General features: G+C 34.4%; 1 protein-coding gene across 1 annotated transcript in view; it reads left to right on the top strand.

Annotated features, from left to right (window-relative positions):
- The window catches only part of SLC9A4 (solute carrier family 9 member A4), an 82,993-nt gene that overhangs the window by 45,762 nt on the left and 21,968 nt on the right, over positions 1 to 15,263 (top strand). Inside the window, exons 4-5 of the mRNA XM_074299720.1 lie at positions 1,904 to 2,121; positions 13,276 to 13,478. Coding sequence (XP_074155821.1) covers positions 1,904 to 2,121; positions 13,276 to 13,478 — 421 coding nt within the window. The remainder of the gene's footprint in view (positions 1 to 1,903; positions 2,122 to 13,275; positions 13,479 to 15,263) is intronic.

The raw sequence follows: 15,263 nt of genomic DNA, 5'->3' as shown, positions 1-15,263 counted from the left end.
CCATTTTTAATCAATCAACCAATCCACAAACACTTACTGAGCACCTTATGTGCCAGGCGCTATAGATGCAAAAATAAAAATCAAATGGTCCCTGCTAATAAGTAGCTTGCATTCTATCATAGGCATACATTAAAAAAAAAAAAAAAAAAAGCCATTATTTTAAAATTACCCTCATAGTTGTTATAGGATTTATAGTTTTTGAATGTTCGCAGAATCTGATTCAGACCTTTTGTATGGCACAAATGTTTCCCCAACATCTTCATTTGCATTACCAACATTATTTGCCTAGGAAAGAGCTATGTTTTTGTAACATCAGTTTAGATCTTCAACAATACTAATTGTTAGTGAATACTAATTTTGGCAATATTTCATTATTAATTTCCTATTACTAACTTCCAGTAATGGGGAAATTACTGAATTAACAGCACCTTTCAATTAATTAAATTATAGGTCTGAAGCTTCTAAAAATAATTCAATCATTTTAATCAAAATTATTATACTATGTATAGTATAATATGTTATATTATAATATATTATACTAGTTATTAGATTAGTTATGTAAATATTATGTATGTAAAGTGACATATATATCAAATAGTATATAAAATGGTGTGTTATATACGTAAATATGTACACACAGAAACAAACAAACAAATATATTTTTAAATAAGGGAAGATAGATCCTGAAATAACTCATTCTTGGCTACTATTATCAACTACTACATTCTCACTCTCCTATACTCCTATGGCAAGTCATTGATTATTGTTCAACTATTTCAGTGTAGAGAGAGAAGAGATAGCTGACTGGAGAAAGTAAGAAGTTTAGATGCTTTCTGAAGAGAAAATTTTAAAATTTGCTTTCTTCAATGTAGGTCTCAGTCTTTTGTTTCCTAAGTTTTGTTTTTGTTTTTTAGTCTGAACTAATCTCTTGAGTTTGCTCTATGTCTCTTACTGTACCAGTGCCCAGGACCTCACACATTTTAATTGAACTATATACATAAAAACAATCATAAGAAATGCTGTACATGTGGTAAAAACAAGACTGATAGCATTCCTGACTGACTCATGCCTCCCAGGCAATTGATACTGATTTAGTGCCATTGAAAGTGTTCTTTGAAATGGAGATAAAAGAATGGGAATGAGAAAATTTAAGGTAAAAGTTTAACTGGTAACTTTATGGGGAAGATGCAAACTAACCTTTCCAGATAGACTTTTTTTTTTTTTTAATCATTTTATCATGTAAAGGTCATACCATACTCAATCTTTCCAAGTTATCATAATTGTCAGAAGGAAATACTGGCTGTTTGATATTGCATTAACTGCTCTATTTTGAACAATTAAGTTACTTCCAATGCTTAAGTTTTGAGAAACCTTTAATTCTTTTTACATGTGTCATGGACCTCTTCAGCAGTTTTGTGAGCCTTTCTCAAGACCCATTCTCAGAATAATGCTTTTAAGTGAATAAATTAAAATGCATAAGATTGCAATGGAAACCAATAAAATCAAAATAGTTTTTATGTATACATACAAACATACATGTTTTATATATGTACACACAAATATACATGTATGTAACTGTATTATACATACTCATTTATGTATATATGTGTGTATGTGTATATATGAAAAGGCTTCATCAAAACCCTGCCTTTATATAAAATGATTATATCATTATATATTTGATTAAATAGAATTGGATCCCGGGTTAAATAGTTCTCACTATAGAGAGATGTCAGTAGAAGAAAAAATAATTTTTAAAGAAAATCTACAGCATGGCAGCAAAGAAAGAAAGTCATTTGGGTTAAAAGATAAAATTAGTATAGCTATCCTTGTCAGCAAGATTATTTTTGAAATTGTTCCTGAAGAATTGGTAGTTTTGACTGAAACTCTGTTGCTCTTATAGGATCACAGCCTGTGCCGTGACAATGAAAAAATATGTGGAAGAAAATGTTTCACAGACCTCCTATACCACCATCAAATACTTCATGAAGATGCTGAGCAGTGTCAGTGAGACACTGATTTTCATCTTCATGGGAGTGTCAACAGTGGGAAAAGACCATGAGTGGAACTGGGCTTTTGTCTGCTTCACCCTGATCTTCTGCCAGATTTGGAGAGCAATAAGTAAGAAACCAACATTTCAATGTTGAAACCCTAGAAACCAATGTCTTTTTTTTCCAAGGAAAAAAATAGATTCAATACAAAAATAAAGTGGAAATTTGACACTAACCGGTTTAACCAGTCAAGAAAGAATAGGCATGTTATATGGTCAGGAAAATGTTTGCACCTACATACACAGATGAAAATATTTTTCACATGATAAGACAATATGCAATTGCCTAAAGCAGGTATTTCTAAACTGTTTTTTTTAAATCATGCATTCCATTAGTAAAAAAAAAAAAAAACAAAAACATGAACTTCAATATGTGCATATTTATTGTTATGCTATATATGCTATTAAATTAATAGTACATATTAAAAATTTACACAAATATAAAAATCAATCAATCAAAAGCAAGCATTAATAAAAAGCTTACAATATGCCAGGAGCTGGGATAGACTGGGAAATAATACCAAAGAAAAACAAAAACAAAGAAATAAACAAAAAGCCCAAACCTGTTTCTAGATTTCAAAGAGATCACATTCTGATGGAAAAGAAAACATAAACTTAGGCAAGATATATACAGTGTAAATGATTTCTCGCAGAAAGCAGGATTTGAGAGAGATTTGAAGTAAGCCAAAGAATCCAAAAAGTGGAAGAAGGAAGAATATTCATGGTATAGAGGACAGCCAGTAAGTAGAACAAGAGTCCAAAGACTAAGAGTCATATCCACAGAGCCAGTGTTGATAGAAAAAGGCCAAGTTGTGAAGGACTTTAAAATTCAGAGAATTTTATATTTAATCTTTGAGATAATAGTCCATCAGAATTTATTGATAATGGGTATGAAAATTTAAGAAGGTGAAATGAAGGTGAAATACTATTATTCTAGATTTCCCCCCCCCCCTGAGGCTGGGGTTAAGTGACTTGCCCAGAGTCACACAGCTAGGAAGTGTTAAGTGTCTCAGACCAGATTTGAACTTGGGTCCTCCTGAATTCAGGGCTGGTTCTCTATCCACTGTGCTACCTACCTGCCCCCATATTATTCTAGATTAAATAGGGAACCACTGGAGATTATTGAGGAGAGTGATATGGTCGGACCTCAGCTTTAGGAAAATTATTTCAGCCACTGAGTGGAGGATGGATTGGATTGAGAAGAGACTGGAAGCAAGGGGACCAGGTAAAAGGCAATAGACTAAAAAAGAGATGATGACGGCCTGACTTAAGATGGCAGATGAGTGAGTACAAAGAATAGGACAGATACTAGGAATATTATAGAGGTAGAGACAATCACATTTGGAAATTGATTAAATTGGTAGTAAGGGAGAGTGTGGGGCTAAAAACAACACCACAGTTACTATCCTGGAAAACAGTGGTACTCTTGACAATTAAGATCTGTGGTATCCAATCCACTCATGTTGGCTCGGCCTAACCCTGTCCAACTCTAAATGAAAATGAAAAGAAATTGGGTTTTTATTCACCTATTACTTCCCTGAAGCACAGAAACTTTCTGAAGGGGTGCCTTCTAAAACCAACAGATGCTCTGGAAATATGGTTGGAATTTAAGTGCACGGTGGATTTTCCCAGAGCATTTGTGCTCTGATAGCAGGTGAAACAGTCTAGGAGGAAGGAGAGGAAGAACAAGCCCAGTTCTGAGGGACAGAGGTTGGGAATTTGCACACTGGAAAGATGAGTGGCACTAAAGGAATGTTAGGAGAAAAGGACAGTTATATTGCAATGAATCCATTGAGGGTGAGATTCACCTTGTGATTGGTGAATTATATATCTATCCCTTGGAGTTAGGCTATAGCTTCTATACAGTCAGGATACAACTCACTTGTTGTCTTGTTGAGTCATTGAATGCTTAACTCTTTGTGACCCCATTTATGGATTATTGCTTGCAGTGTCCATCTATCCTCCATTATCTCTCAAAGTCTGTCAAAATTCATGTTCATTGTTTCTATGACACCATCCATTTCATCTTTGTCTATCCCTTTTTCTTTTTGCCTTCAATTTTTCCCAACATCAGGGTCTTTTCCAAAGAGCCCTGTCTTCTCATTATATAGCCAAATTATGTGCAGATCACTGGTCTAGAATAAATGAACTTTTAAAAAAAATTTAAATTCTTTTTTCTTTTCTTTCTTTTTCTTTTTTTTTTTTTTTTTTTTTTTTTTTGTAAATGAGATTTTAAAAAAATGTTGAGACCCTTTACATCAACATGTATATTTAGCCTGATAAATTTATTCCCTTCCCTCTCACCTTCTGCCAATTTTTACATTCTTGCATTTTAAATCAGCTATAGATCCTAAACAGCTTTAATTTGCACTTTTTTATGTGGTGAAAATGAGATCTCAAATTATATCTTGGGTCAAAACAAATCTTAGCACTGTTAGAAGACTTTCTCCTAAAATAGGACAGGAGCCCTTGATTTGGAATAGGTGTTAAGAATCTTGAGAAAATATACCTGGCATAAAGGAGAACAACTTTTGAAAACTGCTGTATGTTATTATATTAAAGAATTCAAACAAATGAAATGAGTTTGAGCTGTGGCTTTATCTGTCTTCTAAGTTAATATTTTAGGAACTAAATAATGAGCTTCCATTATACTATAATACTTTTAATCTGAAATCAAAATAACTTAAAATGACTTGATCCATAATTTGTGGCTTTAGGCAGTGTTGTCATTTCAATTGCTCAATTCAATTCAATTCAATGTGAATTTCATAACATTTAGTATGTGCCAAATACTATGTTGGACACTAGAGTTACAAAATCAAAAAGGGAATTATTTCTTCCCTCAAGAAACTTAGATTCTATTGAGGGCTGGGGATGGCACATGAAGCTTACCTATATCTTTAACTTATTTACATAAGTTAAAAAATTTACAAAATGTAGAAAACATGTACAAAATGACTTATAGGGGGAGGTCACAAAGTCAGACATGAAGGGTGGTTTGTTAGCATGAGAACTGCAGTTTTGAAGATCACAATGAAAGGATAGAGAAGATTGGGATAGGGATGCTAAAGGAAAGGACATGGATGGGTTTGATGGAGGATATTTTCAGGGAAGGGAGATTCAGCCTTGCCAGATGATAATTTGGAATCACAGAGATACTGAAGGGAATCACAAGGTAGACAGCTATCCTATCCTTCACAGTGGCAGAGATAATGATATGATTATCAATCCTTGGGTAAGAGGAGATGGACACAGCAAAAGTACAGGTGTCTGCTCTCTGCTACTATTTGCTAGTCAAGGTAGGGCTTATTGAATCCTGGCTGTCAGGTTGGCTTTATAGCATGGACGCCTATTTAAAGTATATAGTTACAGGACTTTATTATAGGACTTCAATATATAAGAGGGGAGGGTGAAGTTGAAAAGAAAGAGGAAAAGAATAAACATCCTGAGAAAGACTTAAAAATTCAAATCTAGCTTCAGACAAGCCACTGCAGTGTCTTTATCAAGAAAACTCAGAGTTAGACATGACTGAATTACTGAACAATGTGTCAACCAAATGTTTTTTGTGTGTTTTTTTTTTTTAATGTCATCTTATTTGATCCTCATAACTCTGGAGCTAAGTGCTATTATTCTCTCTCTTTTATAGTTGAGGAAAATGAGGCAAACAGAGAATAAGTGAATTTTCCAAGATCACACAGCTAGGAAACTTTTGAAACTAGATTTGCCTTCAGGTCCTCTTTACTCCAGAAGTACTCTAGTCCCTGTGTCATTGGCTGCTCCCTCAAAGCATTCTTTTGGGAAAGCTGTCTTTAGGAAGTGAGACAGTTCCCATTAGAGAGAAGGGAACATGGAAATAGGCACAGCTCTAAAGCCTAGGCATCAGAAAGGAGAAAAGATCTAAGCCTAAAAAGACTGTTTCATGACTGATTCTACTGGTTTTGCTTGACTATGAAGGGTCATTGTAGAAGTAGGTTTTGACCTGATGTAGAGTTGGACAAAAGTAGCCAGAGTTATCTTGAGAGAGATTCATCTTCACTAGAGATCTTTAAGAAGTAGTTGGAGTTATTTTTAGAGTGGATTCCTGTTCTGATATATATTGGACTGAATGGGCTCTTATGGTTCTTTCTAATTCTGAAGTACTATAAAAGTAAAAAAGAAAATACCAGGAGTAATTGGGAAGACTGCCTTGGAACGTTCAACTATGAAGTTGAATCCTTCAGTGTGATTTCTTCATCTGAAAACTTCTTGTTCATATCCTTTGAATATTTATCAATTGGGGAATAGTTTATATTCTTATAAATTTGACATAGTTCTGTATACGAAATGAAGATTTTTATCAGAGATACTTGCTATAAAGATTGTTTCCCAGTTTTCTTCTTTCCTTCTAATTTTGGTTGCATTGGTTTTGTTTGTGCAAAACCTTTTTATTTAATATAATCAAAATTAACTATTTTAAATTTCATAATGCTATTTCTTTTGGTGATAAACCTGTAGTTCTCCTTTAAGAATTTGGATGGCATGCCACTTGGTGCATATATATTTAGTATTAATATTACTTTATTTTTATACATTTTTAACAAGATGTAGGTTCCTTTCTCATCTCTTTTAATTTTTATCTATTTTTGGTTTTGCTTTGCCTGAGATCAGGATTATTACCTCTGCTTTTTTTCCCCTTTAGCTGAGGTGTGATGGATTCTGCTCCAGCTCCTTACCTTTAATCTGTATGTGTTTCTCTGCTTCAAATGTGTTTCTTGTAATCAGCATACCATAGGATTCTGGGTTTTGATCTATTCTGCTATACATTTCTTTTATTATTATTATTTCAAAATAGAAAAACAAAAAAATGGAAAAAGGAAAAAAAAAAGATGTGACATGTGCATAGTAGAGAGGCTTCAAAATATGAGACAATAAATTTCCATTTCAAGGAAACATATAATAAATATTACATTATGTTTGGTGATATCTACCTTTTCTTTGCTTCCTTGCAAGTTTTATTTTCTTCTTTGCTGTGTACTTTTTACTTTATTCTTTTTTCCTCTTTCCTTCCCCCCCTCCAAGATACACATAGATATCTATAATTATAGACATTTATATTCATATACATCTGTGTAAGGCCATAAACATCCCAATGCAGAGAGCTCCAGGGCTCCCCCTTGCTATTTCAATGAAACTAGACTACTGATGTTTACACTTCATTCTTCCTGATATTTTCTTTTGATTTTTTGAATTGTCCCAGGAGGACCACTGTTGTGCCCCAACTCCTATTTATTTATAAAAGTTCTATCCTGAGACAGTTTTATTTTGTTTGTAAGGGAAATCTGGAGAAGTTGGAATTTTCTGACCTGCTCTGCCATCTTTTCAGACTCCTCCTTCATCCCATTCACATTCACAGTCGTGATTATTAATTGTGTATTTCCCTTCATCATATATTTCCTCCTGTTTGTCCTCTCTTCCTCTTTCTTCTTTCACCCTTTATTTCCTTGATAGTAGTTTGCTTCTATTCTCCCCCCGCAAAAAAAAATCCTCTTTCTTCCGTTAGTTTCTACTAACACCCCCACCTTTACATAATCGTCTCCCTTCCTACTTTCCTATCTGGTAAGATAGATTTCTATATTCAATTAATTGTGTATATTGTTCCCTCTTTGAACCAATACTGATGAAACTAAGGTTCAAGCAATGCCCATTTCTTACCCTTCCCTTTTTCCTTCATTCTAATAGATCTTTCTTGCCTCTTCACGTGAAATAATTTATCCCATTCTACCCCTCCTTTCCCTCAGCACCCAGTATACTCCTCTTTCTCTTCCCTTAATTATTTTTATGTCTTTTCCTCAAATTCACCCTATATTGTACCCTTTGTCTATATTTCTTCTAACTATACTAAATATACTATTAGTGTAATTAGGTAAATTGTATACTATTAGCGGTACAATTTTTAAGAATTACAAATATTATCTTCCCATGTAAGAATATCATCTCCAGTCATCTTGATCTATATCTTGCCATTGGATCCAGATGACTCTGAAGGGGACAATGAGGCAGGTTCCTTTCCCAGCCCTCCTTCACTGAAATCTAATTCACTTGCATGTTATGGCATCACCTCCCTGATGTCATGGTCCTCTTTGAGGACAAAGGATAAACAATAATAACAAACAGTATAGGTCCAATCCCTTATGTTTTCTTTTCCCTTTTCCCCTTTTTTATGTTTCTCTTGGGTCTTGATATTGGAGATCAATTTTTTTTTTTTTGTTCAATTCTGATCTCCTTATGAAAGCTTCAAATCCTCCTATTTCATTGAAAGACCATTTTTTCCCCTTTGTAGTATTATGCTTAATTTCACTGGATATATGATTCTTGGTTATGTCCTAGCTCTATTATCTTCTGGATTATCATGCACCATGACCTCTGATCCTTTAATGGTGCAGCTGCTAAACCTGTAATCCTGATTATGGTTCCCTGATATTTTAATTGTTTCTTTCTGAAGTAGTTTTTTCTTTTCTTGACTTGATAGTTCTGGAATTTGGCTATAATGTTCCTTGGAGTTTTTATTTGGATATCTCTTTTCTAAGGTTATTGGTGGTTTCTTTTAATGTTTAATTTGCCTTCTGGTTCCAAGATATCAAGGTAGTTTTCTTTGATAATTTCTTGTTAGATGCTGTCCAGGTCCTCCTTTTGATTATGGTTTTCAGGTAATCCAATTATTCTGAGATTATTTCTCTTGCATCAGTTTTCCATGTAGGGTATTTTTCCAGTCAGATATTTTGCATTTTCTTCTATTTTTTCATTCTTTTAAATTTGTTTGATTCTTGAAATCTCATAGAGTTTTTAGTGTCCAATTGCTCATTTTTAAGTTTTAATGAGTTGTTTCCCCCAGTTAGCTTTTGTACTTCTTTTTCCATTTGGCCAACTGTATTTTTTAGGTAATTGTTTCCATTAGTGAATTCTTGCATTTCCTTTTTCATTTGGCCAGTATTATTTTTTAAGTAGCTGTTTCCTTTTCCAAACTGTTGATTCTCTCTACCTTTTTAAAAACAATTCTTTTTCATCCATTCTCCTTTTTTTCCCCAAAATTTTCTCCTATCTCTCTTATATGATTTTAAAGCTTCTTTTTGAACTTTTTCGTGAGTTCTATCTGAGCTTGAAATTACTTCCCTTTTTTCTCTGAAGTTTTGCCCTTTGGTGTTTTGTCATTGTTGTCCTCTTCTGAGTTTGTGTCTTTGTCTTCCCTGTCACCATAATAATTTTCTAATAGATTCTTCTTTCGTCTTACTACTTCTCCTCCTTCTCCTCCTCTTCCTCCTCCTCTTCTTTCTTCATCTCTTCTTTCTTCTTCTTCTTCTTCTTCTTCTTCTTCTTCTTCTTCTTCTTCTTCTTCTTCTTCTTCTTCTTCTTCTTCTTCTTCTTCTTCTTCTTCTTCTTCTTCTTCTTCTTCTTCTCCTCCTCCTCCTCTTCCTCTTCCTGCTTCTGCTCCTCCTTTCTTCTTTTTTTCATTTTTGCTCTTTTTTTTTTTTTTGCCCTTCTTGCTTTCTTTTAAATTTGAACTCTGTTCCCAGGGTTGAGGAAATATTATCTCAGGCTTCTTTTGCTAGTGACTGTAAGCCCTAGTTGTTCATCTGTTCTTACACTGAGGTTGACTGATGCCCATGGGGGGAACCTTTGAGTTTAGTGCTGTGCTGTGGTAGGGCTGGTTGGTACTGCAAGAATCCATAAGGGTATGGCAGCCTACCTGGTGATGGCTTGATGCAGGTGGCTATCTATTTGCTTAGGCACCCAGTGCTTCATTCATATTTATGCATATGAAAGGAAAAAAAAGGGTGTTATATTTTCTCAAGTAGGATATATATGGAATTTCTGAACAAGAAGGAACTTTAAAAATCATTCAATTCAATGTGTCATTGTCCTGATTTTTATAGTTGTAAAAATCAGATTCAGAAACAAAAGCTTTGATTAAGATCACAAAACTAATTACTGCCAAATCTAGACCTAGAATCCATGTCTTCTGACTCAGAGATCAGTATTCTTTTGTACATCCTGATGCATTTTTCCCCCTTAGATTGGGCATATGTTTTTAAATTCTTTATATTCAAAAATTAAGAAGGCTTTTTCAGCTAAAGTTGAAAAAAGATAGAATCTTTGCAGAGCAACTAAATACACTCTTTAAGACTATTTTTAGGAGAAGAGCCCCAACAAGAATCTGAGGATATGTGAAGTAGTTTTATCCCAGAACCCCATGAAGGAAAGAAAAGAGGATGAAAAGGATCCCATCAGGATCTGATAGCCCCCAGACCCAAAGACTGTAGCTGCAGAAAATGTATAAACAGCTGCCTCAGATCCTTGGAAGTACTCCCAGATTTAGAGGGCTGTCTTCAAGATTCAGAAAGACTCCTTGATCCTACTTCAGCCATCTCTATCTTTATATTTTCTTCACTGTCTTCAGTGATTTTTTTTCCAAAGCAAAAGTCACTTTCCTCCTCCTGACTTTTGAACCAGCTCTTCTAGTTTGGAGACCCTAACTTCCAGTGCTTAGTAGTCTAATAAGGAAGTTAGCCTTGAGCTTCCAGTGCCCAGTGATACTGGAAGTTAAAGGATACAAAATTGTTAGCCTGGTCACTTCCTTATGGATGGATGTGTGTGTGTGTGTGTGTGTGTGTGTGTGTGTGCATGTATGTGTGTGTGTGTGATTCATTTTATACATGTATGCAAGAAGAGACAGAGGAACAGAAAAGAGGAAAAGGGGGGACTTGGAGAGATAGAAAACCTTTACTTATAACTGTTATGTACCAGAGCTTATGCTCCCCTAGTATAGACTTTAAGAATCTATCTACATCCATCATGGTAAATCATGAACCCAGGAATTTTCCATCACATGTTAATGAAAGTAGCCTTCTACTGGCCTACTTTGAGGATTTTGATGATCTGTTCTAGACTAAAATTGTGAACTAGCAAAAAAGAAGACTTTCAATAGGACCAAAAAAGTATCATCTATTGAAACATGTACTGCATATCCATCCAAGACTTTGGAGTGGAAGCAAAACATAATTGATAAGGCATTGGAGTAGTTTCAGGAAGATGGGTTCAAATTCTGCCTTAGATATTTACTAGCTGTGGGATGCAGATCTAGTATCACCTCCTCTGAGCATCAATTTCCATATCTGTAAAGCTATGTGATTAAATTTAATGGCACTCTAAAGTCCCTTCTAGCTTTAAATTTATAATCCAGTAATGAATCATTGTTAATTTGTGGAGGGTTGTTTGGATGTTGGAGAGTTCAAAGATGAAGTTGCTTGGTTACAGATAGCCATTACCTTCCCTGCTTTCTAATAGCAAAAAGATTTTTAGTCTAGACCTGGAGGCAAGTGATTAATTCTACTTAGGCTATAGTGAACAGTCCTGACTTGCCAAGTATCCATATAGGAAAGGAAGAGGGCAGTCACAAGTGATCCTTAACAGATTATTCCTGATTTTTTTTTTTTTTTTTACTCCAATCTTGTCCTGTACTGTGTGGCCAGCTTCAGACTTGGTTGCAAATTGCTTAGCCAAAAGACCCTAAGGTGCAAGAAAGGAGATTATAAGATGATTCCCATTGTTGGGAGGCCATTGATTAAGATCTTCACATTCCTTACTTCCGCCAGCAGGGACAGGGTTGGCCATTTGTCTCTTTACTTCTAATGTTGGAAAACACAAATAACTGGATCCTCAGGGTTTGGGCCTTCATAGATTTTGAGGGTGGTGCCAGCCTTGTGGATTGTAAATTGTGATAAGATACTTCTAGTGGGCTTACCATCTTTTGCTGATTAGGCTATCTCTCCCAGTTGTCTTCACGAGAAAGACTTCCACAAGGTCTACAATCTTGATTGGTGAGATTATGGCTTCTAGATGTCTGCTCTGTCTGGTGACATTTTTGTCTTAGTAGTCAGGATAGACAGCAATTTTTATGAATTGTGGGTTTAAAAGTATGTATAATTTTTTTTTCCTGCAATAACAAAGTTTTTGATATTATTATCAATTGGCTTTACATGATTTTTAAAAACAAACAAAAACAACATGAAACTAAAAACTTTTCTAGTTAGGTACTAAAGGGAAAAGAGCCTTGGCTCTCTAGTTAGAAAATCAACCTTCAAATACTATCTTTGATGCAGATTACCTATATGACTTTGGACAATCACTTGACCTCATTGGCTTTAGTTTCCTTATCTATACAATGAAGGACTTGGACTAGTTGACTTTTGAGATGCCTTCCTACTGTAAATCTGTTATCATAAGAGCTAATAAAATACCCATAAATATATCCTTATATAGAAATAGTACATATTAATTATGTAGTATACCTCATATTAAGGTATTAATTAATTAATTAAGATCTTTTCAAAAATTGCCCTATATCTTACTGCCAATATGGAAACTTAGATTTTTAATGTACATTTATTTGGGATCACTGGGATGAAAGGAGGGAAGATGAAAGGAAAGTATAAATTATTTCTCTTGGAAGTTCAACTGAATCTCATAATCTTAAGCAGTTGTCTGAGGCCCAGAGAGGTTAAGTAATATGGCTACCCATTTAGTATGTGTCAGACAAGACTTCTTCAAGGACTGATTTCAATAGCCATCCTCTGTGTACTAGATCATATTGCTTTTTAAATGAGGTCTGAATGCAATGCCTATAACTATGTCTTGCTTCTAGAAGATGCTTAAAAAATTCTTGTAAAATGAATGACTATATTTCATTTCAACAGTCTGGTGTAGAATGTTTTGGCCCTTCCAAAAGGCAGGATTCATACTAAACAATGGTTAGTTCAGTTGTAAATATGCCAAAGCAACTGAATGCAAAGCAAACATTTCAATAACACTGTTTTTCTTTGCCTGTTATAGGCCAAAACAAAAACAAAAACAAAAACAAAAACAAAAACAAAAACAAAAACCCTTTGAACTTAACTGTTTGATTAAATAGAGCCTAGTCCCTTAAACACTGAATTTTATTAGTCTGTGTAAAAAAAGTCCCACTGTTAGAGTCACATTCATTGGACCTTGATTCTATGAATCTTTTCTCTGCCTCCTTTTGTGTGTCTCTCCTTTCAGATTGTAAGCTCCTTGAGGGCAGGGATTGTCTTTCTTTTTACTAATTGTATCCTTAACATTTAGCACAGTGCCTGATACACTATAGGTGCTTAATAAATGTTTTTTGGATTGGATTAGATTGGATTCTCTAACATTTTCTTTTCCCTTGGTAGGTGTATTTGCTCTCTTCTACATCAGTAACCAGTTTCGGACTTTTCCCTTCACCATCAAGGACCAATGTATTATCTTCTACAGTGGGCTTAGAGGAGCTGGGAGTTTTTCACTTGCATTTTTGCTGCCCTTATCTCTGTTTCCTAGGAAGAAAATGTTTGTGACAGCCACTCTTGTTATTATTTATTTTACTGTATTCATTCAGGTTGGTGAGTTTCTTTTGAATTTAAAAAAAAAAAAAGAACTTTTTTCACATTTCTAACATTCCTCTTACTCTCTCTTCAATATGTATGATATAAGTTTTAAAAGGCACTACTTGATTTTCAACATTTGGCTTTAATAATTTAAGGGAAAGCTAGATTAGAACAGAGGTTTAAAATTCTTATGAAAAGTCTTGGTTTAAGTCTACTTTCAACTGCAGTGCATACTTTAAAATGTATATTAACCAAGTCCCATAGCATGCAACTTCAAATTCAATGAATTTATCAAGTTTATACTATATCTAAGGCATTATGACTATGAAGACTCCCCTTAAGGAGCTTATACTCTTTTGAGAGGGGACACACAATATGAACACAACCATGGGACTGTGATTTCACTGGGATGGGAATTCCTAGGTGAGGAAGCTCCCTCTACCAATGTAGGTCAGCATTTTCTCGGCAACTAGAAAGAGGTATGCAGAATATAGAAATCTAAGATAAGTTGAGAAGGGAAAAAGTATTAATTAAGAGATCTGAGTGATTTCCACCTGACCTCTCTAATCTTAAGATCCCAGTTAATACTAGAAAGGACTGTTGCCAATAACTTGCTAATTTATATTTCAATTAGAATTAATCCTTATGGAGGTAATTCAAAGTTATTTAGGATTCTTTATAAACTTAATACTGTTATTAAAGGTAGTTAATGGTAAAATCACCACAGAATGCAGTTGATTATTTTATTGTTATTATTAGTTCTAATAATGTGTAAATAATATAACATGACAAAAGAATGATTAATCATGCTATTTTATAATAACAAAATACTTGTTAATTATAATAAACTTTTATAATTAATAACAACAATCAGAAAATTAGCTTGATAGGGACACTAGAATAACAAATTCTAGTTCTGGTTTTGCTGCTAAATGGTCTTCAGACCCCAGGACTTTCCTTTTCTAAGGTCTTAGTTTCTTCACCTATAAAAGGAGTTATTTGACTTAAGCTCTTCAGTCCTTCACTGACCTTCTTATTTTTATAATATGGTATTGGTTTTCCAGTTGAAAATCTAGTCCAAGAAAACTAGGATATTAAGTAAATCCATAGATTTTGTATAATAGAAATATCATTGATTTTAGGAGATGTCCTATAAGTTTAGGAAGATTTGGAATAACAGTAGTTTAGTTCAAGGAAACATGAAACTTACAATAAAAAAAAAGCCAGCTTTGTTGGAGGTGGGAGGTTGGACATACTAGCAGCATGATGGATAAATAGTAAGAATGGTGGATATAGGTCAGATCCAATAGAATCCAGGTAGAATTGAGGACCCTTTTGGAACTTCAGATGATATAGGACATCTCAAAACCGTAAAGTCTGTTGGGGTTTTTATAGGGTTCTTAGTGTGGATCAGATCAAGTGTTGGGGGGCCTGAACAGGAAGCCTGGACCTGAGAACTGATGCTGATTCATACTGAAAGAATTGGGGAGGAGTTGGAATAGGAGCTGGGGAATAGCAGCTAGTTGATATTAAAAAAAAAAAAAAAAAAAAAAAAAAAAAAAAAGAGGCTTTTGTTCATTATTGCTGACTTTAATTTGACTGGCTTATTCAGTTAATTTGAGTTTCCCTGGAGCTTTGTCTTTTTAGAACAATGCAGAAGTTAGTGAAATCACTATATATGACTTGTGCTCAGGTCCCAATGCTGACGCTTATTAGTAATGTGACCTTGAAAAATTTGCTTCATTTCTCTGTGCCTCGGTTTCCTTGTCTGTAAAAGGAGATTAGACAAGACCATT

This window comes from Sminthopsis crassicaudata, chromosome 3 (assembly GCF_048593235.1).
Source record: "Sminthopsis crassicaudata isolate SCR6 chromosome 3, ASM4859323v1, whole genome shotgun sequence".
Taxonomy (NCBI): domain Eukaryota; kingdom Metazoa; phylum Chordata; class Mammalia; order Dasyuromorphia; family Dasyuridae; genus Sminthopsis; species Sminthopsis crassicaudata.
This window is presented reverse-complemented; position numbering and strand designations above follow the sequence as displayed.